The sequence below is a fragment of the Thermobia domestica genome, chromosome 5 (assembly GCF_964235325.1).
Source record: "Thermobia domestica chromosome 5, izTheDome1.hap1.1, whole genome shotgun sequence".
Classification (NCBI taxonomy): Eukaryota; Metazoa; Arthropoda; class Insecta; order Zygentoma; family Lepismatidae; genus Thermobia; species Thermobia domestica.
In genome coordinates, this window is record NC_137458.1 from 173,859,978 (window position 1) to 173,884,590 (window position 24,613).

The window sequence follows — 24,613 nt, forward strand, 5'->3', positions numbered from 1 at the left end:
AGTTAAATAGCTTGTAAAATTGCGCTCAAATACTACATTCTTCATGTTAGCTTTAATTCGTAAAACATGTGTTCCATCCATTTTGATGGTGAATTACAGAGCTAAATATGGCATTTAGGTCATGGAATTCTTATCTAACTATACAATATACTATAAGATAGAAAAATCATGAAAATGAAAAAAGCCAAAATTTCCAAAATTCTCGATTTTTTCCCCAAAAAAGCCGGCTTTTTATGTGAAAAAAACATCGATTCAAAAAAGCCGGCTTTTTTTGCATCTCTACATACATACATACATATATACATACATACATATATACATATATTATGACAATATGGCCTTGTGTCCATCTTGAATAAAGAAAAACCCAGTTTTCTTACAAGGCTGGCTAGAATATTTATTATAAAAAATTAAACTAGAAAAGTAACGGTTTCGGAAGTATAGCACTTCCTTCCTCAGACTACTCTCTAGATCACAAACTACAACTCTACAGATATTTTTAGATGGGTAGATATTTTTAATTTATTTATTTATTTTTCACTTTAAACAATCACCAGTTGCACTATTTTTCAACTAATGTATTTCTATTTATGGTTACCACGTGTCTTGTGACTTTTTAACTTTACAAATCGTTAGTATATAACATAAAGACGCGCTTTAATTATCTTTTAGAAAATTGATATCTTACCTGTGGACTATGGTGGCTAACTAAGTAGAAATCTCCTTCTACCGGATGTGTAATATCAGTATCTACTACTGTACCCGGAGGAACATTATACTGAGGGTTGTCAACTGAGAAAAATCTTGTATGGTGTCGCTTCTGAACCATAAGAAATGTTACAGGTGGTTTGTAACTTTCCTTGTGAACACTGAAGCACGCTTGACGAATGGCATTTAGTTCGTACGTCAACACCTGAAAGTAAATACAATGCTATGCTAAGTCTAGTTCATGCGACTAAGTTTTACTTGAATCACCAAATTTGTAGGATGTAACGCAAAACAGTAGAACAGCGTTTCCCAACCGGTGTGCCGCGGCACAGTGGTGTGCCGCGAATGGGTCGCTGGTGTGCCGCGAGGAAATCGGAACAAAATTATTAATTCTATAGCAATCAAATTGCAAGACATACAGAAAAAGGTATATTTGTATTTCAAATTACTACTATGAATCTAAAATTTAAAGTTTCATACTGTGTTACTTTTCTGTAGAACATTTTTCTGTACATTTCTAATTTTGAAAAAAAAGTATTTGTTATTGTTATGACCATTATTGCTTCTTTATTGTTGCAGACTATTTCGTAACTTGAAATTTTAAAATATTATTCAATCCTTCCGGCAAAGTAAACATGCATACGAATTACCTATATTTGTGTTTTAAAAGTAAAAGAGATTCGTTTGTTCGTTCGTTATTTAGTGATCCTCCTTCTTAATGAAAGGTTGGATACAGTTTTCGAAAAAAAAAGTGTATTTTTAACAACTTGAGCCCTATATCTGATTGTAATTGTTTTCTATTTTTAAATTAAAATGAAAAATAAGCATAATGATTTACCACTGGGAAAAAACAGTGGTCTAGCTTTCTTCTCTGTGAGAAGGATGTCAGTAATCAGAAAAAAATACTACAGTATTTTATATTTCCAAATAATAATAATAATAATAATAATAATAATAATAATAATAATAATAATAATAATAATAATAATAATATGTGTGCCGCGAGAATTCAAGTTACCCTGAAGTGTGCCGCAAGTTGAAAAAGGTTGGGAAACGCTGGTGTAGAAGGAGGAACATGCTTCCAAATCATAACATGAACGAAATATTATCGGCCAATAAACAAGAACCTGGTTGTTTCAGATGTTATGCTAAATGGAATAGTTAACAATAATGATGGGTTTGTGTGTGTTAATTACCCGTACCAGCATGTGCTACAATCTCAAAAAATGACCAGCATTTGAATGAGGTTGCTATGTACACACTTGATTACATCCTGTCTTGTTTGAAATATTTACTACAAACCTCCACGTACTGAACACATTAATGACCTTCTGGTGAGATGTCCCTACAGAGGACTCTGATAAACTTTCAAAAAGCATTTTATATGGGAAGTTTCGAAGTAATCATGGAGCTCTTTTTTCTATCCTTATTAACTAACCACTATCTTATTAATTAGGAAACTACATCAACGAACACACGACTTCACAGGGAATATTATATTTACAAAGATTATGGCTAGATGGCATTAGTGGCTAACAAAATATATTAAAAGCCATAAAGCAACTTAACTAAATTCAACGTTCTTATGTTTATTTGACACTCGAGATATATCTTAACACAAGTATGGAGTAGTTTTTACGATAAACGAAAAAATGAATGACCTAATAATATCGCCAGAATGTATCAGGGCTTAAAATTGATAAAAGAAATGTGCTAAAAATGTTAATAAACGATATAACGCAAATTGTACATTTACTATGTTTAACTGAACACTGAGTGAATCCACATGAGCTAAGTGTAACTAACCTTCTTGGTTTTGACCTAACTTCTAGTTATAGTAGACTTGTCAACAATAAACGAGGTTCGTGCTTATATTACTACAACAGGTTTAGAGAACAGGTTCATAACTAAATATAACCATCTTCACATAGAAAAGCATTTCGAATCATGTGTAGTAGAAGTCAGGACATGAAGCTAATTATTATTAGTGTATATAGGACTCAAGACGGTGACACTAATATTTTCTTAAGTAATCTAGTGATTTTCCTCGAATCTTATATAAAAATGAATAAACAAGTTGTATTTGACATAAATATTGATTTTCTGGTACATGAAATAGATTATCAACTAGACATTCTGATGCAAACGTATGATTTGAAAGTAGCGTCAGAGAGACAGCCAGGTTCCCTGAAAACAAAAACAATGCAAAAGATCAAATTTTACAAAATATCATCGTCTGACTTGTAATCTTCAAATTATTAATACTGATTTTTCAGATTACGAAATGCTGATTTTTACAATAACTAAAGTGAAAACGATAAAGTGCCTACCTGGTACTTTGATAATAGTGAAAAGAATTTTTAATGACTAGCATACAATATCTAAATTTTCACTTATTCAACGAAACTTGAAACGAGATATACGACAAACAGTATAAATCATGTATCGGATGGGTTATAGAATATGTTTGTAAATTATTTCAACGGAAGAAAATGTACACAACTCCAACTTCTAACCAAAAGTCATGGTAACAGTAGGCATGAAAATATTAAGTTAAGATACCTAATTCTGCTACACAAGAAAGGAACCTTTTCTCCACAAATGCAAAATATTATCAACGCTACGAAAGTATTTATAAAAAGCTACTTAAACTTGCCACGAAACCCTCCTACTCAACTTAATCAGTCAATTGTGATAATAAACCAGCACCCATGTGGAAGACAGTCAACAAAGTAACAGTGTCACATGTACACCTCGTGAATGAGTTCGGTTTGATTGTTGCGAAGTTTTCTCAATTAATATTGAAACCGAAAGTGGTAAAACTGATTCTCTATTTCCATTACCATTTTTACTTCATAAAGATCAACGTTAAAATTGAAAGTTGATTTTCTGTCACTTCCGCTTTCAATACAGAGATTAGATTGGAGATGGAATATATTTTTAGGACGCTTAATTAATTAATTACAGAATTCAGCTTCTCATTATCTATTACAGTTTTTACTCTATAACGATCAACGTTAAAACCAGATGTAGTTGATTTTTGCCACTTCCTCCTTTAGAAGAGAAATTAGAATGGAGATGGAATATTATTGGGATGCTTAATTGATTACAGGAAACTGCTTCTCTCTATCTATTACAGTTTTTCTCTATGGTAATCAAGTTAAAACCAGAAGATGCATACTTTTTGCCACTCCTGGTGTTAGTTTGGAGTGGGTAGTCAGAAATCGCTTCTCACTATCTGCAATCGTTAAATCTGCAAGCGATTGATTTCTGCCCCTTCCGTTTTAGTACAGAGTGAAGGATGGAGATGAAATGTATTCTTGGGACGCTTCTTGTCATTTATTACCTTTTTTGTAGTGACCAACCAAAAAATCAAAAAATGGTTTATATTTGCAACTTTCAGTTTGAATATCGTCTTCATCAACAAACTCGATCCCTACCATTTGATCCTCTATATGTTAACCAAATTTGGTGATGATTTATCAATTAGTTATTGAGTTTTTTTTTTTTTTTTTTTTTTTTTTTTTTTTTTTTTTTTTTTTTTTTTTGTCTCGTGGATAGACGGACACATATTTACAGACAGTGTAAATATGTAAAAGAGTTTTGGTAAACCAGTCCTATAAAATAATACCACCAAAACAAATCAATGAATAAATTACTGAAATAGAAGTTAATGGGAACATAGCTACAAATCCAGACCATACTGTAAAGGTTTTCAATAGTTATTACAGTGGTGTTCGTAGCAAATACATTCTTAATGATATATTGCACTTACATACCTGTAAGAAAAATATAACTATCGGTGTCATGTTTTTCTGCCCAACCTTAGCGAAAAAGGTGCAAAATATAATAATGATATTGAAACCAAATCGTCTTCTGGTTTCGATGAAATACCAATGGCCATTATCAAAAAAAAATGGAGCTAGTATATCTCAAAACCGTTATCCTACCTCATAAACATGCTATTTGAAACAAGTATTATTTCCTGAAATAGTTAAATTATTATACAAAAAGGGAGTCAAAACAAATATTGAAAATTATAGACTGCTTTCTCTGCTGTTTATGTTTTCAAAAATCATAGAAAAAAGATTCTCAATCTTCTTATCTAAATAAAATAGCGATTTCACCGACAGAGTTTGGTTTCCAAAAACACAAATTAACTGAAATTGCATCTTATAATTAGATCAGTGACGTCATAGAATCCCTAGATGAAAGCAAAAAGTGCTTGAGAATGTTTCTTGATCTATCCAAAGCTTCTGACTCTGTCCTTCACAGAGGGGCGCGGTGGCTCAGTGGTAGAGCGTTCATCTCCGGTGCTTGGGGTCCCTGGTTCGATCCCAGCTCGCGCCGTGTGGACTTTGTGGTGGACAAATACCATGCTCGGGTTTTCTCGGGGTTCTCCCGTTTCCTCCCACTTTCTTCATTCCACCATATCACTCATCTCTCATCATCACCGTCTCCTTTAGCCTAACCTGCATAACCGTGGGACGTAAAACTAAATATTTCATTTCATTTCATTTTTTCTGTCCTTCACAGCATTCTTATCTATGAATTATGGTTGTCGCTTCAGAGGAGTTGTTAACACATGGATTAAATCTTACTTGCTAAATCGTACCCAACCTGCTGACATGTTATTTAAATCATACATAGTTAAACCAGCAAATTTCAATTTAAAAGCATTGACATAGGTGTTTCTTAGTGATCGATATTGGAAATCATACTATTTCTGCTATATGTAAATGACTTGCCAACATTAACAAATACAGATGCATATATTTACAACACCACCAAAAGGGAAATGTTATGTTGTTCGCAGCGATAAAATTGATGACACTGCCTATAGTTTAGGAAACTGGTTTGCCCATAACAAACTAAGCAAAAGTTTACAGCCTTAAACGTCTACCATATTCAAAACGCACATTGCTTAGATACTGATATAATGATAAATAGTGAAAGAACTACGTATTCAAACTCAACAAAATTTCTGGATCTTAAATGCTAGCAGATTGTTCACAAAGGGAATAAACAGCCTGTGATAACTCTACGTAGTCTCTTTTTTCATGAGATCCTGCGCGATTTCTAATGCGTGAAGATGTTTTGTAATGCTTGTATACAGTTTCAAAAGTTTCCAACACTATTTTTTTTTTTTTAATATTTTTTCTTTAATCCTGAAGATAAGTAATGAATTTTCTGTTGCTTGTGGCATTACCTGTCTTGATTACTTTTGTCTTCAAAATAATAATAATAATAAACAAAACCGCGTCAATGAATTCAATCTCTCCTTGTATCTGAAAAATTTTGAATTCGCGCTGTAAGCCCGTAATTTGGGTCGACTGAGATCTATTAAGTTAGTCTTCAATTGTTCGTAAGTAAGAGTGTCTAATTGATTTTAGGCTTTTAATTCGAGAACCAAGTCTAAGGCAACGCAATGCAAATACATAGGAAATAGTTCCTTCGTTTTTCTATTGTCCATGACTGAAGTAAAGGTAAGTGGTCGAACAAGAAAAAAATACATCCTCAGTGATCGGGGTCCTCAGTAATGTATCCTGAGTATTTAGTTAAGTGTGGAATGTTAAAAGATGGTCTAGAACCTTGCTCATCCGTATTTGTTATAATGCCTGTAAAAGTGTTTTTGCCTGATCTAGTTTGAGGCATAAAAGTATTAACAGTTGAAGAGAAAAAAAGGGACACTACCACAATTTATTCCACATACCTAAAATATTAAAGTCCATTTTCTGGTTAATAAAAATGGCGTCCGGCGTATTATACTTCAATTGGTTCGGATTGAGTCCAACAATTCTATTATGTGAAATTCCGCTGAAATAGGTAAAAGGTAAAGTAATCACACTTGCGAATCGTTTCCTCCCACTACCAGCTTCATTAGAAAATTTCGTGTTATAAAATAGCAAGATACAATTTCACTATAAAAAGTAAATTTCCTAAGAACTAGGAGAAAAACGTGTCCCAAGCCCCAGACAGTCTACGGAAGGATTCTCACAGAGTTCCAACCAAACTAAGTGAGGTGGATTTAGGATTCTCAATGCTCTTCTCTACGCAAACAAAGAGAGGTTAGAAATCCACAGAGCTCTATACAAGGTAGGTGGTTGCCGTTAGGAATCCGACAGAGTGCCACGCAAGCTAAGTGGGTGGATTCCTTAGAATTCCAAAGGTTTGGATTGGGTTAAGAATCCCTCAAAGCTCCAGGCAAACTAAGAGTAGGAGTGACCAGTCGAGACTGATGCCAGGTGTACTCCTCTTGATTTTAGAGCTGCGCCAGGTGTTCCTTCTCCATCACATGACTACTGGTGGTGCTAGTGTTCTTGTCGTTTGCCTCTAGTAGCTTGTAGTAGGGACGCGCGTCATGGTTTTTGTGTATAAATAGAAGCAGGTGTTGATTGTAAATAGAACCGTGTGCGGAATATTACAATATGGAACTACTAGGAAGTTCGGAGTTTGAGATTTTCTATTCTTTGTTTGTTTATATTGAAAACATTGATAAGGAAGGATGAGAATCTTTATCTCACTACAGCTTAAAATTTCTATATACGAGTAAGTTTATGAAGCTACTATTTTATGCATAGAAGGAATTTGCCTTTGCTTCCTTTCGGTTTCGAAGATTGCTAGTAGTCTCGAACCTGTCTTTAGTTTTATATTTTGATTCCGATTTCTAATTAAGCTATTTTGAAACTAAATTTTTACAATACTATTTGACATCAGCTTTCTCTAATACGAAACCTTCAAATCAGACCGCAAATACAAGGAAAATGCCATTACTTCAATAAAACTCATCAGTTAAAGTATATAGGTAAAATGTATTGGAGACGATGTACCTATGCATGTTTGTATGTGCAATTACTTACGAAACTGATTCAAGGATATCTACGATATCAAATACCTTCGTACACACAGAAAAGATTTCTTTGTAAAGTAAATAAATACAACTTCGAAAATATTGCCTTCTAAAATAAATTTTCTGATTGTTTTATTTATTTATTTTTAAGATTTTTGGCGATGCGAAAATTTTCTTTCTAGTATTTACATTTAGTCTAGTTAAGAATGTCTTATGCCTTCATCGAAAGTAACTCACATCATAGTTAAGACTTATATTCTGCATTGTGAAAAGTGACAGTAAAACGACTTCTTACCAGAGATCTGTCAACGAAGATGATCAAGGAAAGTTTACCACAAAGTAATAAATATACTCTTTCTATTTTAACTCAGTATCAATGAGTACCAAATGTTTTGCACATGAAAGTTTATTATTATATTATTATTATTATTATTATTATTATTATTATTATTATTATTATTATTATTATTATTATTGCTTAGTTCTTTGTTAGCACCGAGACGTAAGCTTAGAGCTTAACGTTATATTCCAACCACATAAACACGGGATCGAACCTGGGGTTCTCAACAATACAAAATACTTGAATATTACAAAACACATTTGGATGTTAATATTTGTAATGTGCCTCTTTTGTGGACTAGTACGAATTTCTATATTATAATGAAAGCAGATAAAATTCAGTTTTCCAAAGTTTAATCTCAAATAACTTTTGAAACCTACAGTAGTATTTTAGTTTTTTCAAGGTTCTGGAACATCTTCGAAATTTACACTTCTGAGTCAACAATATTACTTACTGGAGGATATAGTGGATTCTACTTTCTCCAGTTATTACAAATTTTCTTCTCACATAAATAAGCAATAACTATCATAGTTACTTTACGCAAGAACACTTCTTTGCAACTCATCAATTTTCAAATATCTTACATAAGGTAGTAATATCATAAATTAGATTTATTATTATTATTATTGGGCAATAATTTCTCAATACCTATCAGAATACAAATATTCTACTATTATTGATCCAATTTACTTACGGGACTGTAGTTTCGTCTCAAGGACATTAAAGCAAATTATTGACAATAATTACAATAGTGACTTGATAATTTTCATAATTACAATAATCAAGAACATGTTGCTATTACTGCTTTGCAGTAACAGGTAGTAGGAAGCCAGCAATGTTTCAATCTTCATGTCACAATCCATCTAAATATAAAAAATCGAATTTTATATTGAACTATATACAACTTGATTGAAATATCCCTATTTCCGAACACCTAAGTTATTTTCGTAAAAACTATGAGGTAATAAAGATAGAATACTAATTTCTTACTTCTGGAAAGTAGCCTTCACCAACTCCATCTCTGAAGTAAATAATCCTGTAAGGTCTCTGACCATTATTTCTGCTGATGAAAGTTCGCAGAAACTGTTTAATAATATTCTCCATATCTCGAATAATTTCTACTCTTGGAGGCTGTAATCTCCACTCACATTGATACTGAAACAGCGCTGAGCCATCTAAACTTGCAACCACCTGCAATACAAACACATATAACGTTTTTAACTTACAAGTTAAAGGGAAAGCATATGTGTTAATTAAAAATAGTTTTAAAAATATATGCACTATTTTAAAATAGTAAAAAGGCTGGTAAAATGATGCAAAATACGAGCACGCGACGGTAGATGAATTCATTAAACTACTGCTGACGGAAGGTTTTCAGCTTCAATATACAGGAACAATTTCTAAAACAAACGTTTGTGAAACCCACATTTTTTAATTGAAGTTGTACCTACATTAAAATGTCTTTTTCCAATATCGAGGTCTAGCTGACCTGCTTTTAGGTAACCGGAAAAAAGTACATTGACTCAATTCTACGGGAATTTTTCAGTAAAATTGTCACCCTGTAATGATTTTCCACAAATGTGCTCTTAAATTTCTTTTTCTAGAATCGGAACCTCGCTAGATCGCTTTCCATTAGATAGTCTAAATTCATCTTATTCCACTTAAAAAGTGTTACACATTTAAAAGAATTAAATGGAAAAAATATGCAATAATTACTCATTCCGGTATTTCTTGTTCCTCATCGTACACCGATGTGGAAAAAATATAGCGTACACTATAAGTGACGTTTTATAGAAGAAAGAAAGAAAGAAAAAACATTCCGTTTTTCATACGTATTCCAAATTTTTGAAGGCTTCAACACTATGAAAAATTACCAACAAACATAGTTTCAATAGTATTATTCAATATTAACGTAAAATAATGAAATTAGAAGCAAAATACTGTGGATTTCAAAACTTACACATAAGCAAACTTTTTTTCTCAGAGAATTTTACAACTCAACCCAGAACACTGAGATTTGCTCCGAAAAACAAAGCTATCAGAAATTCAAGTCTACATAAGAAAGATTTTATGAAGTCGTTTTCTGTCATTAAATTGTTACAGATACTACCTTAATAACCAAATATTCGCATTTACGCACTGATTTACACATCTGTGAAATAAACAATGAAAATTATCAACCGAAATACAAGGATTGTAAACTTTGTTGCAAGTGAACCCAAACACTAATTGAAGTAATGATCGAGCGTGTCAAGCGTTGGAAACAATAAGGTGGTAAAGGCAAAGATCGGCGGTTTGAAACCGGGTCATGATCTAGTAATTTTTCTTTTTTAAATGAAAATATTGGATAGTAATAATAAGGAAGGGTGAGACAGAATCTGGACAAGTAAAGAAATATTACTGAGATACCGATATCATTTACACCCCGAAACATCTAGCTTTATGCCACAACAATCGTTTTGACAAGCACAAAATTAGTCAGCCTATGCGAACAGTTAAAACAACGCATGGGCGTTCCTATATAAACAATTGCAGGCGACAGGGACGTAGAGTCCATAAGACTACAAGGCTAAGTCTATCCAAATATTCATATATGAGTCTCAAATAATGTTTCTAGACATTGATATAATGAATTTTATTACAATCGATTTATTTTATAATGCAGTATTTAAAAAACAAGCGAGTACTAATAGATTTTGAAGTAGAGCTACTGAAACATCACAACTGAGGCTAATTTCCCCTAGCCATCAGCTCTTCTCATGAAATCAAGTAGAGTGGGCGGGAAGAGCCACTCACCCATCGCTCTCAACAGAGAAGAAAACTATTTAAGCAATATACAAATTCAACACGAGAAACAAAAGTGGACGAATGCTGACGAAGTTAACTACGGCTAGCATTTCGGATGTACCGGAAGACAAAAGCATTCCTTACTAGTCAACGTTATCGTAACGAAAAATTTTAATTTTAGTTTGCGGTAATCGGCATACCAGTTATAATTGCTTTTTTTTTTTTATGCTGCAATCACCCAGGTGAGGCATTTTTTAAAATATATTTCCATCTAAAAATTCCTATTTCCGTAAAAGCATATAATACAACAATTGATTGTGCGCTGTTGCACTACTGTTTTGTATTAGAACGCTGGTGTGTGTTATTGTGAGTGAAGTCACTAAGTTTGTGTATATAATTTGGAGAATTCATACTTACATATAGGTCTATATCCGTTTTTACTTGTTTCTTGGAAGTAGCAATACAGTGTAATTTGTCAATTTTGTATGATATGCGTGTAGGTAGCTCTGTTAGTAAGGTAACATATGTAGATCTACTACAGCATTATCGTGAAATTTAGTAATCAAGTTTATTGAGAATGAGACATATTTCACCTCTCACAATTAAAAAAAAAAGAAAAGAAAAAAAACTTGAAGCAAACAAATAAGTGATCTACTTCATTTCTCTTGCTTGTGGAAAAAAGATGAAAACCAAGTAAGACATTTCCAATCTAAGTGATACCACACAAGAACATGGTTAACTGGAAGCGTAGAAAAATGGGTGCTAACTTCAGTTTACTTTACACTCATATAGATATAAAGGTAACCAAGAAAGTTCTGTCGCTTTTTCACCCACCACTTTCGAACATCGATATGTCACCTAAGACGTACCTGGAAGATCAAAAATAGTCCCCATCTGCATCAACGACCTTCTACCAACGTTCTGGAAGGTCATCACGTGGGACCCATTGATCGAACTTGTAGTGCTTCCCAAGTTAATGCAGGTGCTGCCGAATGGTTTGTCCACTCACAATGAATTCTAGTCCCAGTTCCTCACATGTCTGGCCACCGTTCGCCTCAATTGCTGTCAGAAGATCTTCATTTCGGACATGTGTTGGTCTTCCAGCACGTGGTGTGTCTTCGAGTTTCGTTACCGTCCTTAAACTAGTTAAATAACCGCTGCACTGTCCACGTAGTCACGACACCTTCACCAAAGGCCTGGCGTATCTTCCACCCGCTGCAGCGGCGTTTCATACCAGTTTGAACTTGTACAGCATACACGCCCTTATGACGCTCTGTGGAGGTTTCATGTTTACTCTGTCCTTACGCAAGTTCACAGTGTAACTGAACTGCCACAACCAGGTAGTGTGTTGGATATACCCATACCCATACCAACAACTAACCTTCGCCTTATCTCCATTCGCACAGTGTGAGGCCTAACTGAACACAGACCTCCACAAAAAGCGAAGAACTTTCTTGGTTACCTTTATACATACAACAAACAGCTACAACGTTTCATGCGGGTGACAGTATTACCAAGGGGACTGGTCCCCTACTAACCACTCCAGCTACGGTTCAAATTTCAGCCTGCCCATTTCGAAACTTCACGCTACGTTACTGGCCGACGATGGAATACCTTCCCTATTTCGTTATATATATATACATACATATATATATATATATATATATATATATATATATATATATATATATATATATATATATATATATACAGACTGTTCCATAATTCGTGTTATTTTCTACAGCCCTGGGAGAAGATGAAGTTTATACACTATTAATGTAAAATTTGGCACTCTTATTGAGAAATATCTGAATTTTTCGAATTTCTAAAGAAAATAAGAGAAAATTGATGTCTAGCCCCCCTTTTAGGGGTGTAAACACGAAAGTTCATTTTCCTTATGGGAGATTCAATGTTAAATTTTAGAAGCAGTTTTCTCCAATAATTATTCGTAAAGATTTTGGAGCAAATGAGTTGTATTTGTTACAAAATGCAAAAACACTCATTCACAAAGCTAGTAAAGCCGTCTCAAACATTATTTTGCGAAGGTCTCCCTTTTGGGGGCAAGGGGCGTAAAAAGGTGGTGGGTGATATGTTACCAAAATCCCAAAATTTATTTTCGGAATGCCAGTAAGCGTGAGATTAATCACAAATGTCACAGAATTAATGCTCCAATGTCCTTACATGTAAGAGTGACTGATAATGGGGCTACAGCCCCCTTTCAAAAATAAAAAAAAATCAACATAAATATCCTTAGTAGAGACATACGAGAAGAAGGTATTTTTGTTAATTAATGTGAAATTTGGCGTCATTGTATCAAATGAGTATGCGTTTTTCAAATCTGGAATGTTATTTTGATAACGCACCGCCTTAGGGGGCCACAGGGGGCGAAGTACTCGATGATGGATCTTTATAAAAATTCAAAATTTTGTTCCGGAAATGCCAGTGAGCGTCAGATTTTTCACCACTGTCACAGAATTAATATTCTAATGCTCCTTGCATTGCAGTGACTTATATGGGGCTATAGCCCCCTTTCAAAAATAAAAGAAATCACCATGAATATCCTTAGTAGGGACATACGAGAAGAAGGTATTTTTTTAATTAATGTAAAATTAGGCGTCATTGTATCAAAACAGTATGCGTTTATCAAATCTGGAATGTTATTTTGATAACGCACCGCCTTAGGGGGGCAGAGGAGGCGATACATAAAATGATGGATGTTTATAAAAATTCCAAATTTTATTCTGGAAGTGTGAATGAGTATTAGATTAATCACAAATGACACAGAATTAATATTCCGATGCTCCTTGCATGTGCCAGTGATTGATGTGGTGCTACAGACACCTTCCACAAATCACCAAAAATCACGATAAGTATCCTTAACAGGGACATACTAGAAGAAGCATTTTTTCTATTGGTCGATTAATGTGAAATTTGGCGTTATTCTAATAAAAAGTTATGTATTTTCCAAATCTGAAATGTTATTTTGGTAACAGGGGACAAAGGGCGCAGTTGGTAATTTTTGGCTTTGGAGGGCACAGGGGCTAAAGTATAAAAATTCCAAATTTTATTTTGGTAGTGCCAATGAGCATGAAATTAATTGCAAGGCGCACAGAATTAATGCTCCTATGCTATTTCCATATACAATCCGCAGCAAAGAACCTGCAACATGAGCATGTAAGTTTATTGTGAAACTACGACTAACAGCACAGGGAATCAACATAACGTCTAAGTAGCATGAATCACGCCAAAGAAACCTCTGCGTCCTCCCTTGCACACTTATTTTGGAGCAAAAGACTTCGTCGTTTCACAATAAACATATATGCTCATGTTGCAGGTTTTTTGCTGCGGACTGTACTAGTGACTGATATTAGGCTACAATCCCCTTTCATAAAACAATAGAAATTCATGATGAATGTCCTTATACGCAAGGACCTATTGGCAGAAGGTAAATATTTTTCATTAATAAAGTGAAATTTGGCATTATTGTCGAAAAATGTTTGTTTAGAAAAAGAGCTAAAGCAACAATATGATAATGGTCATGTGTTGATCTCTTTTAGTGGCGTCAACTCAAATTCTGATTGGCCTAACTGAAGTTTCAATGTAAAATGCGGAAAGCAGTTTGCTCTATATTTATACGAATTTTGCTGTAAATTAGCAGTTTTAGGTAGAAAATACGATACCATTCCTCTTCTTCCTCCCCTTTCATCTATGATGGTACATGCGTTTCTAGTTTTATTACGCCAAACCTCCAAATTGGGGAAGATAGTCAGTAAGAAAAATTCAAACTTTCCGTTATTTCCTGTGAGCGTCAAAATATTTGGAAATATACCAAAATTAGTGCTTAGAAGCTACCTCCATGTGCCAGCGACCACTTTAGTGATTCAGTTCCCCCTTCCCGGTCCCAAAATCATTTAAAGAACCACACCACTTTGTTTTATTATATTCCATGCTTCTCTCTGGCCTATTCAGAATGTATGCTAAGAGATGTGTGTTTAAGAAGCACTGGAACACGTCCGAATCATTTGTTGGCGTCCCACTGTAAGCTGATTTTAAACAATGTCAACAAACTTTTGTTTATAAAACACCCTCTAATTCCTGACTCAACTTCTTGTTCATGTGTGCTGACAACAGTTTCAGACCTTTTCTTATCGCAATACACCAACGATTTACGAGTTAACGTGTTGACAGTTCAATAGGATTTCGTGTCTGTAATCAACAGCTGGGTTAGATTGACTTCTTCGGAAATAGACATTACATAGTAGGTAAATCTCGGGGATAGACTGGCTTAATTATTTGATAATTACTTGTCGTTTCCAGTATACTTTAAGAGTGCATTCATACTGTAGTGTCCTTCGATCATGCAGTCTTTAACTCAGGATCAGCGTGCTAATGTAATTGAATGGTACATTTTATCAGAAAAATCTGCAAGAGCAACAAGATCCCGTATAGTTAAAGAACTCGGATTAAAAGTACACGATATGCAAATTCACCGTTTGTACAAACAGTTCCGCAGCAATTGTTTTCACACTGCCCATCTTGCATCTAGAAAAAGTGCAGGAAGATCTCCAAGTGTATCTACAGAAGAAACAAAAAGACAGGTGTTGTTATCTGTTACTAGTTCACCGCGGAAATCCCTTGCTCGTCGAAGCTTAGGCTTAAATATTAAGAAAACTACGCTACAAAGAATTTTAAGAAACTTGAAGGTAAAACCATACAAGGTCCGAATGGTTTCTGAATTGTGTGCAAGTGATTATGGTGATCGTGTTTATTTCTGTAACTGGTTTATCGAGAAGTTAAATGAAAACCCTATGTTCTTATTTCAAGTGATGTTTTCCGATGAAGCAAAATTCTTCTTAAATGGTTCTGTGTCCTCATCACATGCAAGATATTGGTCATCGATACAACCGAACGTGAGATCAGAAGTGTCAATGGACAAACGAGGAATAATGGTTTGGTGTGGTATAACTGCGACTGAGGTGATAGGACCTTTCTTTTTTGATGAAAATGTAACAACGTCATCATACCAAAAGCTACTAAGAGAAAAAGTATTTGCTGAACTTGATCGTTTAAATTTAGGTCAAAGTGATGAATTATGGTTTATGCAAGATGGAGCGCCAGCGCATCGCTCAAATACGACTATAAATCTTTTGAGAGAGAAATTTGGGGAACGGATTATTTCTATGGGGTCAAGTGTCGAATGGCCACCAAGAAGTCCGGATCTTACACCATGCGATTTTTTCTTGTGGGGATTCCTAAAACAAATTGTCTACCAAAAATCATGTAACAGTGTTGAGGACTTGAAACAGAGGATTGTCCACAGTATAGAGATGATCACTCCAGATATGTTGAAGGTGTTCACAGTTTCTTTAGTAAATCGCATTAATTTATGTATTGCTCGTTCAGGAGGGCATGCCGAATAAAAGTAAGTTGATTTTATGGGTTTTACACTTAGGTTAATGATATTTTTAAACAATTAGTGATAGTAGAGCCAAAAAGAGTAGTTTTCAACAAAGAATAATTTCCAGCAACTGATTCTTATTCCTCGGGAAACATTTATTTCTATTACAACCGTGTGTCCGTGTGTATTACGTCTGCAGTACATACGAGTAAGTTCTTACATGGAAAGTTGGATAATACGGTTATTGTGTAAGAAGTAATGAAAATTACACGCTTTTTCTTTTTACGAATAAAGCAAACAATATTGAAACTTAAAGCTCACTTTTAATTTTTAAGATCTTACTTTTCATTAAGATTTTTTTTTTTTTTTTTTTTTTTTTTTTTTTTGTTCCTGGTACGTTTTCCATTGTCATTTTATGTTCTATTTCGAGATGGTTCTGCTTAAGTGTGTAGAAAATACGTAGGTGATTTGTGTGTGAGATTTTCTGCTATCAAAAGAGCCCTAATTAATTTTAAAAATATAAAATTCTTTGATTATATTCCAGTGACACCATAACAACAAAGCTATATGCATAATCAGTTACACTGACAAAAGTTATTCATTTACAGTAATTTCCAGGTTTATTGTATATTTTTTTTTTTGTTTTGCAATAATGACCACTTACATATTAATTATGACATATTTATTGTGAATTTTTGGGATTTTTGGAAGGGGGCTGTAGCCCATATAAGTTACTGGGACATGCAAAGAGCATCGGAATATTAATTCTGTGACATTTGTGACTAATCTCACGCTCACTAGCATTTTCAAAATAAAATTTGAAATTTTCATAAAGATCCACAATATTATGCTTCACCCCCTTTGCCGCTAAAGGTGGTGCGTTATCAAAATTATACCGAATTAAAAAACAACAACAAAAAAACGCCAGCGCCAAATTTCACATTACTTGATTTTAAAAAAATAGCTTCTTCCGGTGTGTCCCTGTTAAGGATATTTATCGTGATTTGTGGAAGGGGGCTGCAGCCCCACATCAATCACTGGCACATGCAAGGAGCATCGGAATCTTAATTCTGTGTCATTTGTTGATTAATTTGATACTCATTCACACGTCCAGAATAAAATTTGGATTTAGATTCAAATGCTTATGCTGCGCGCCCTGTGCCCTTCTAATCCCGTGACACCAAAATAACATTCTATATTTCAAAAACGCGTACCTTTTTACTAAGATAACAAATTATTTTACATTAATTTGACAAGAAATAATGGTTTCTCGGATGTCCCTGCTAAAATATTTATGGCTAATTTTTATGTGATTTTTTGGAAGGGTGCTGTAGCCCCATACCAATCACTGGTACATGCAAAAACATCGGAATATTAATTCTGCGAAATTTATGATTAATCTGATTCTCACTGGCATTTCCAGAATAAAATTTGGAATTTTTATAAACATCCATCATTTTATGTTTCGCCCCCTGTGCCCCCTAAGGCGGTGCGTACCAAAGTAACATCCCATAATAAAAGACACATACTTTTCTAGCACAATAACACCAAATTTAACTTAATTGATTTTTAAAAAATAGTTTCTTCCGGTATGTTCTTGCTAAGGATATTTATGGTGAATTTTTAATATGATTTTTGGAAGGGGGGCTGTAACCCCATATCAGTTACTGACACATGCAAGGAGCATCGGAATATTAATTATTTGACATTTGTGATTAATCTGACCCTCATTGTTATTTCCGGAACAAAATTTGGAATTTTTATAAAGGTCTATCATCTGATGCTTCGCCCCCTGTGCCCCCTAAGGCAGTGGTTACTAAAATAACATTTCAGATGTAAAAAACTCATACCTTTGTGCTACAACGACGCCAAATTACACATTAATTGACAAAAAGTACCTTCTTTTCGTATATCCCTACTAAGGATATTTATGGTGATTTCTTTTATTTTTGAAAGGGGGCTATAGCCCCATATAAGTCACTGGCACATGCAAGGAGCATTAGAATATTAATTCTGTGACAGTGGTGAAAAATCTGACGCTCACTGGCATTTCCGGAACAAAATCTTGAATTTTTATAAAGATCCATCATCGAGTACTTGGCCCCCTGTGCCCCCCTAAGGCGGTGCGTTATCAAAATAACATTCCAGATTTGAAAAACGCATACTCATTTGATACAATGACGCAAATTTCACATTAATTAACAAAAATACCTTCTTCTCGTATGTCCTTACTAAGGATATTTATTGTGATTTTTTTTATTTTTGAAAGGGGGCTGTAGCCCCATTATCAGTCACTCTTACATGTAAGGACATTGGAGCATTAATTCTGTGACATTTGTGATTAATCTCACGCTTACTGGCATTCCGAAAATAAATTTTGGGATTTTGGTAACATATCACCCACCACCTTTTTACGCCCCTCGCCCCCAAAAGGGAGACCTTCGCAAAATAATGTTTGAGACGGCTTTACTAGCTTTGTGAATGAGTGTTTTTGCATTTTGTAACAAATACAACTCATTTGCTCCAAAATCTTTACGAATAATTATTGGAGAAAACTGCTTCTAAAATTTAACATTGAATCTCCCATAAGGAAAATGAACTTTCGTGTTTACACCCCTAAAAGGGGGGCTAGACATCAATTTTCTCTTATTTTCTTTAGAAATTCGAAAAATTCAGATATTTCTCAATAAGAGTGCCAAATTTTACATTAATAGTGTATAAACTTCATCTTCTCCCAGCGCTGTAGAAAATAACACGAATTATGGAACAGTCTGTATACGTGTATATATAGTATATATAAAAGCAATTAACCAGTACCTTGCAACCAAAGCCAACATAATTTCGAAATAACAAATTATGGTTTTAAATTGGTTTCCTCTAGTTTTTCCTTCTTTTCTCAAATATATTGTAATTATGTAGAACTAATTTTATGACTTAAGGACCTCGAAAGGCCATGAATGCCTCTGAAATGAGCCTTCTCGTGAATTCTATTTTACGTAAAAGCAAAATATTAGAATGGCTATAATCCATCACCTCATCATATCTGTCTTTAAATTATCCTTAGTTAAATTCTTTGTAAGTCAAAGGCCGACTACTACAATTATTTCTTCTGCTATTAATACATCTAATGTACTTACAACAACTATTGCTAATGATAAAAATAATATGAATATTTTATGATCAGTCGCCATGATGTCAGTAGCATCAAAATTATTCAGCAAGATTTCTAATACCTAAACAAATAAATAAAATTAACAACAAAAGTCTACAGAAATTTAATTCGCTTTGTTTTAGCATACAAAATTAAGATAAACACACTTATTAAACGAAACTAGATTATTTAGTAGTACGGTTTTGCTGGTTGTACGCTAGTTTCTCGTACTTTTTCGTAGTCCGTAACACCTCCATCTCTTTTTCACGCTTTTCACTTCACCCAGCAAGCCAAATTGAACTAAATCATTCATTTTAGGCCTATCTTGTACGTATGAAATTACTCGTACTTTTACCCGATGCGGATTTCAACGTTCCTGGGAAAAATAAAAACAATACAAAATAAGGTCATTCATCACAATTCTATTTTGATTGTACCGAAAAGTAGGTTATGAGAATCAGTACTTTTAGAAAATGCGACAAATGTTCTAAAAAGTGTGAAAAATTGTTAAAAATAAGGTAATTTCTCTTCAAACTATATTAATTATACCTGAAAGTAGGTCACGCATTACACAATCTTGATATTCAGAAAAAATATACAAATTTAAAAAAAAAAGCCATGACACTATATAAATCGCACACTGAAGCAAGTCATGGGTTCTCCCCAGCCCATGATTTCGAATTCCTGGAAGTTCGAACTGGAATAAAATTTTAAAAAATGAACATTTAAAACTTTTTCCTTCCCCAAGAAGAAAAAGAAGAAAAACTATTTTTTGTTGATTTGATTGAAACTGTGTATCTTCTTTGATTTTCTCTCTCTCTCTTTCTCTCTTTCTTTCTTTTTAAAATTATCTCATTCCTCTGTAGATTATATTGATTACACCCAAAAGAGGGTCACGGTAACATTACACAATCTAGACATTTAGAACACAATTTATAATTTCCTGGAAGGACTACCGAACTGGAAATTAATAATAGTAATAATTAATAATAGTAATAATAATAATAAAGACATGGGACGGAGTCAGGACTCTTGCTGGGGAAAAAAGTGGGATAGCTGAAAATAAGGATACGAATGCATATAACGGTTTTCAAAGTTATTATTGTTTTGAATGACAATAGTTACAATATTGACTTGCGTTTTTTTTGACCTATATTACTTCCTTCCGTCTAGTCCTGACACACTAGTAAGCAGGTTGAAAGGAAGTGAGCTAAAGATGACAACCGAACACTTCGGCATTGAGAAGCTAGAGTTGGTGATGCGGAAGTTGAAAATTCCTTATGATTATTTCGATGACTTCCCTAAGTTTCAAGAGGAAAAGATGCCACATCAAGATGTACTTGGGTGTGCTAATAAGAAATATGCACATGCCCAGTACGTGTGAAATGTGTTTAAATACAAGGCATTGTGAGATTTTCTGGTAAGCAAACAAAACTATTGCTAACTTCAGAGCCCAAATCACATTACAAATCACATTACAAATCACATTACATAGTGCACTACCGGATGTTCCAATATTATTTGATGGGGGGCTTACTGTTTAAAGAGATACATAGGGTACTATGGTTTAAACAATCGAAATCGCTGGATCTGTACATTGAATTAAACACATGCAAATGAACGGAGGCCGAAGTTAACTCCCAGGACTTCTACAAGCTGGTCAATAAAAAATGAAATGAAATCTTTGAAAAAATGAAAAATGAAATGAAATCTTTGAATTTTACGTCCCACGGTTATGCCGGTTAGGCTAAAGGAGACGGTGATTATGAGAAATGAATGAAATGGTGGAATGAAGAAAGTGGGAGGAAACGGGAGAACCTACGAGCACGGTGTTTGTCCACCACAAAGTCCACACGGCGCGAGCTGGGATCGAACCAGGGACCCCAAGCACCAGATGTGAACTCTCTACCACTGAGCCACCGCGCCCCCTGGTCAATAACAATGTGTACGCTAAGACAATGGAGGGTATGAAGAAACGTATGATATGCGACTTTTATGTGGTACGGACAAGTGTAAGCAGCTAGTAGAATAATAAAGTCTTAAGAACACAATGATATATAACGAGCACCTTGCAATGTTTCATATGCAGAAGCCATCGGTGACGTCATGCAAACCCATACAGTTGTACAGGAGTGCTTTAACTATGAAAACCTGCCATGTACAAGTTTTACTACGATATCATAAAACCCAAGTATGGAAGCAACATTCAACTTGAAAACACGGATACCAATTAATTCATTTATCACATACGAACAGATGATTTCTATAATAATATGCTCGATATCCTTCATAAATCTGACACATTAGACTACCCCCAGCCTAATCACTATGGTATGCCTGTAAGAGAAAATAAAAGTGCCGGATAAAATGGATGGCAAGATGAATGGTGACATCATTATTGAGTTTGCTAGTCGGAAAGAGAAAGTGTGTGCGTTTGGCTCGAAGTTGGGGGGTAGAGAATAAGCAAAGAAAAGGTATATATCGTAACATAACCAAAGCAAGCAGAAACGTATATTCGCATTTCTTTTAATTCTGGTGTCTGTTACGTAAACGCTTTTAAATTTCTAAATCATTTTGGCTAGTTTTTAGTAGAATGTTAAGTCTTAATCCTGGCTAGATTTTATCATATAAATTCTGTCGCGGATGATAATGGGGGTCACGGGGCACTGACAACCCCAAATTCTCATTAAACATGAGTACAAGCAAACGACAAGTCATTTAGCTAATTTTGGCACAATATTCTTCAGGCTGAAAACGTTTTTATGTATATTTTAGCGCGTTGGACAAAAGGAAACACCAATTCAAAGTTTCAGCAGCAAAGATGAAAAAATGCAAAATTTTGTTACATCGTTGTTATATAATACACAAATTACAATAATAATAATAATAAGAAGAAGAAGAATAGGAAGAAGAAGAAGAAGAAGAAATGTCGAGGGACGGTCACAAAAAGGGTGCTGCTGTTGGCAGACAATGCACCAGCTCGTTCCGTCCAAGCATCCATGATGAAGGCAGCGGAATTAAGATATGAAATACTGTCCCATCCCTCTACTCAACGTACCTAACAACAAGTGAGTTATTTGTGGTTTAGCGTCTTTTATCACTATTTATTTATTTCGTCTTATTTTACATGGCGAAGTTAACGCTAATCCTGTCTTGTCTCCCACTTAACCATGCAGACATCAAGATTAATATGATAATATTAAGTATTTATAGAATAATAATTGAAAAAGCAAAATACATACACACACATACACATTGTAATGATAACAAAAATTACACTCACAATCACACACACAGAGAGATTATTACTAATAAACACATAATATATTTAGACACACTTAGAGAATACGAGAAACAAATAAAAGGTAAGAAGAATAAAAACCAGCATTTTTGTCCGATATCAGTAAGTCTCAGGACATTCATGGATGGTCTGCTCAACCGACTTCTTGAATAAATTGATTGACTGAGATTGTCGTATGTCGGGTGGAAGATCATTCCATGCACGGATAGTGGATGCAAAGAACGATGTCGAGTAATATTTCGACGAATGTAGGGGAAGAGAAAGGATTTTATTTACACCTACCTGATCTTGTATCGTGATTGTGATGAGTATTTAATGGCTTCAATCGGTGAAACAAGTAAGAGGGTTGCTGAAAGCGTAAAGTCTTAAAGAGAAGTGTGAGTCGATGCAGATGACGTCTATCGACAAGTTTCAGAAGGCCCAGCTTTCTGTAGTATGGAGTTAAATGATTAGATCGTTTTAGATTATAAGCAAACAGTATACATGCATTTTGGATACATTGCAAACGATACGCTAATTCTTCATTTAAGTCTGACAGAACTACATCACAATATTCAAGGTGAGGAAATATTAGAGAAGTAATTTAGTGCCAATGGGTAGAATTTTCTTTAGTTTAGTGAGTGAATGCAAAGACCATAACGCTTTCTTACATACAGCACTGCTGTGAGGTGTCCACTCAAGAAATTGATCTATTATTATCCCTCCATTTATCTGTACTGTTGGTACATTCGAACGGTGCATTTGTATAAGTCGTTTAGAGGAGACACAAATGCATTTAGATTTAAGTGGATTAATTGCGATTTAAGTAGGTAACCCATTTTCTTTTGACCACAAGAAATGCGATGCAAATCCTCATTCATTTGTTGAATTGAATCGTTCAAGTTTTCGGGTTGACCTGAGATATAGATCTGAAAATCATCCGCGTATAGGCGATACTTACGATATTGTAAAACAGGAGATAGGTCATTAATGTATAGACAGAACAGGAGAGGGCCAAGGACACTTCCTTGAGGGACACCGTGAATGAGATTCTGCAGTGAAGAAGTATTGGATACTGTTACACATTGCTGCCACCCCTGTAGATAATTTTGAACCCATTTCATAGCACCGTCGGAGAAGTTAAATTTCGTCGCCAATTTATGGAAGAGGATTGAGCTATGTGAGGTAGACAACATACGGTAGTCTTGAATCCTCGTGTTTATATTCACTACGATCTCTGTACATGAATACTACCTCTTACCTACTAATATATTAGACAAAACTGACTCTTATCTATATAGCATATAATATTACATCGATGTTCAGAGTCTACCTATCTTAAGTCTGACGCTTACTATAATATAGGTAAATGCGATTGTAATTTATTTAAAACACTAAATAAGCAGAATTGAACTGAATGCAAATAACAGGAATTTTCACAATCATAAACAAACACTACAACTCTAAGTTACGAGAATTCTGTTAAAGATTTCCATGCATTGCGCTAAGGAAATTACTTTTATGTTAACGAGAGATTGAAATGACAAAGTTTGCCTTTCTCTAAGTTCCTATATAATAAATATACGAAGTTACATAAATTAAGTATAGCACATACCGCAGCAACAGAAGGCAGTCCAGAACCGGGTGAAGGATGGGTAACATCTGCTCCGATTATCATAACCGGCTCAGCCAGGCAGGGTCTATAAACAAAGAACCACAAATTTACTTTGGAATATATTATTGCATCCAGATTTAAGCTTGAGTTGATCTTCAATTGTAATTTAGGGGGGGGAGAGCAATATTCCTGCATTTCACTTGATTATAAATTTATTATTATAGATGAGGCTCCTACTACCAGAATCCGCCAAATTCATTTTTACCTAAACTGAGTCATATATTGTTTGTTATAGATGTAATCTAAAGGATTACATGACAATAGCATTTTATTTGAAAACTCGATATATCTTTAAAAAAAAAAAAAAAAAAAAAAAACTGATTCAAATATGGAACTTTGTATGCGTATATATGGGACTTCACTACGTTTTTACAGATTGTTCAAAACTAGGATAAGTGGATTTAGTGGGCTGATACTACTAAGC

General features: G+C 34.4%; 1 protein-coding gene across 5 annotated transcripts in view; it reads right to left on the minus strand.

The window, feature by feature from the left end:
* Positions 1-24,613, minus strand: part of LOC145686285 (protein argonaute-2-like) — a 279,317-nt gene that overhangs the window by 46,390 nt on the left and 208,314 nt on the right. For all 5 annotated transcript variants that reach the window (XM_081759418.1, XM_081759417.1, XM_081759419.1 and 2 more), the window contains 3 exons: positions 24,130-24,214; positions 8,889-9,089; positions 689-913 (listed from right to left, as the gene is read on the minus strand). In XM_081759418.1, the coding sequence (XP_081615544.1) occupies positions 689-913; positions 8,889-9,089; positions 24,130-24,214 (511 nt within the window). The remainder of the gene's footprint in view (positions 1-688; positions 914-8,888; positions 9,090-24,129; positions 24,215-24,613) is intronic.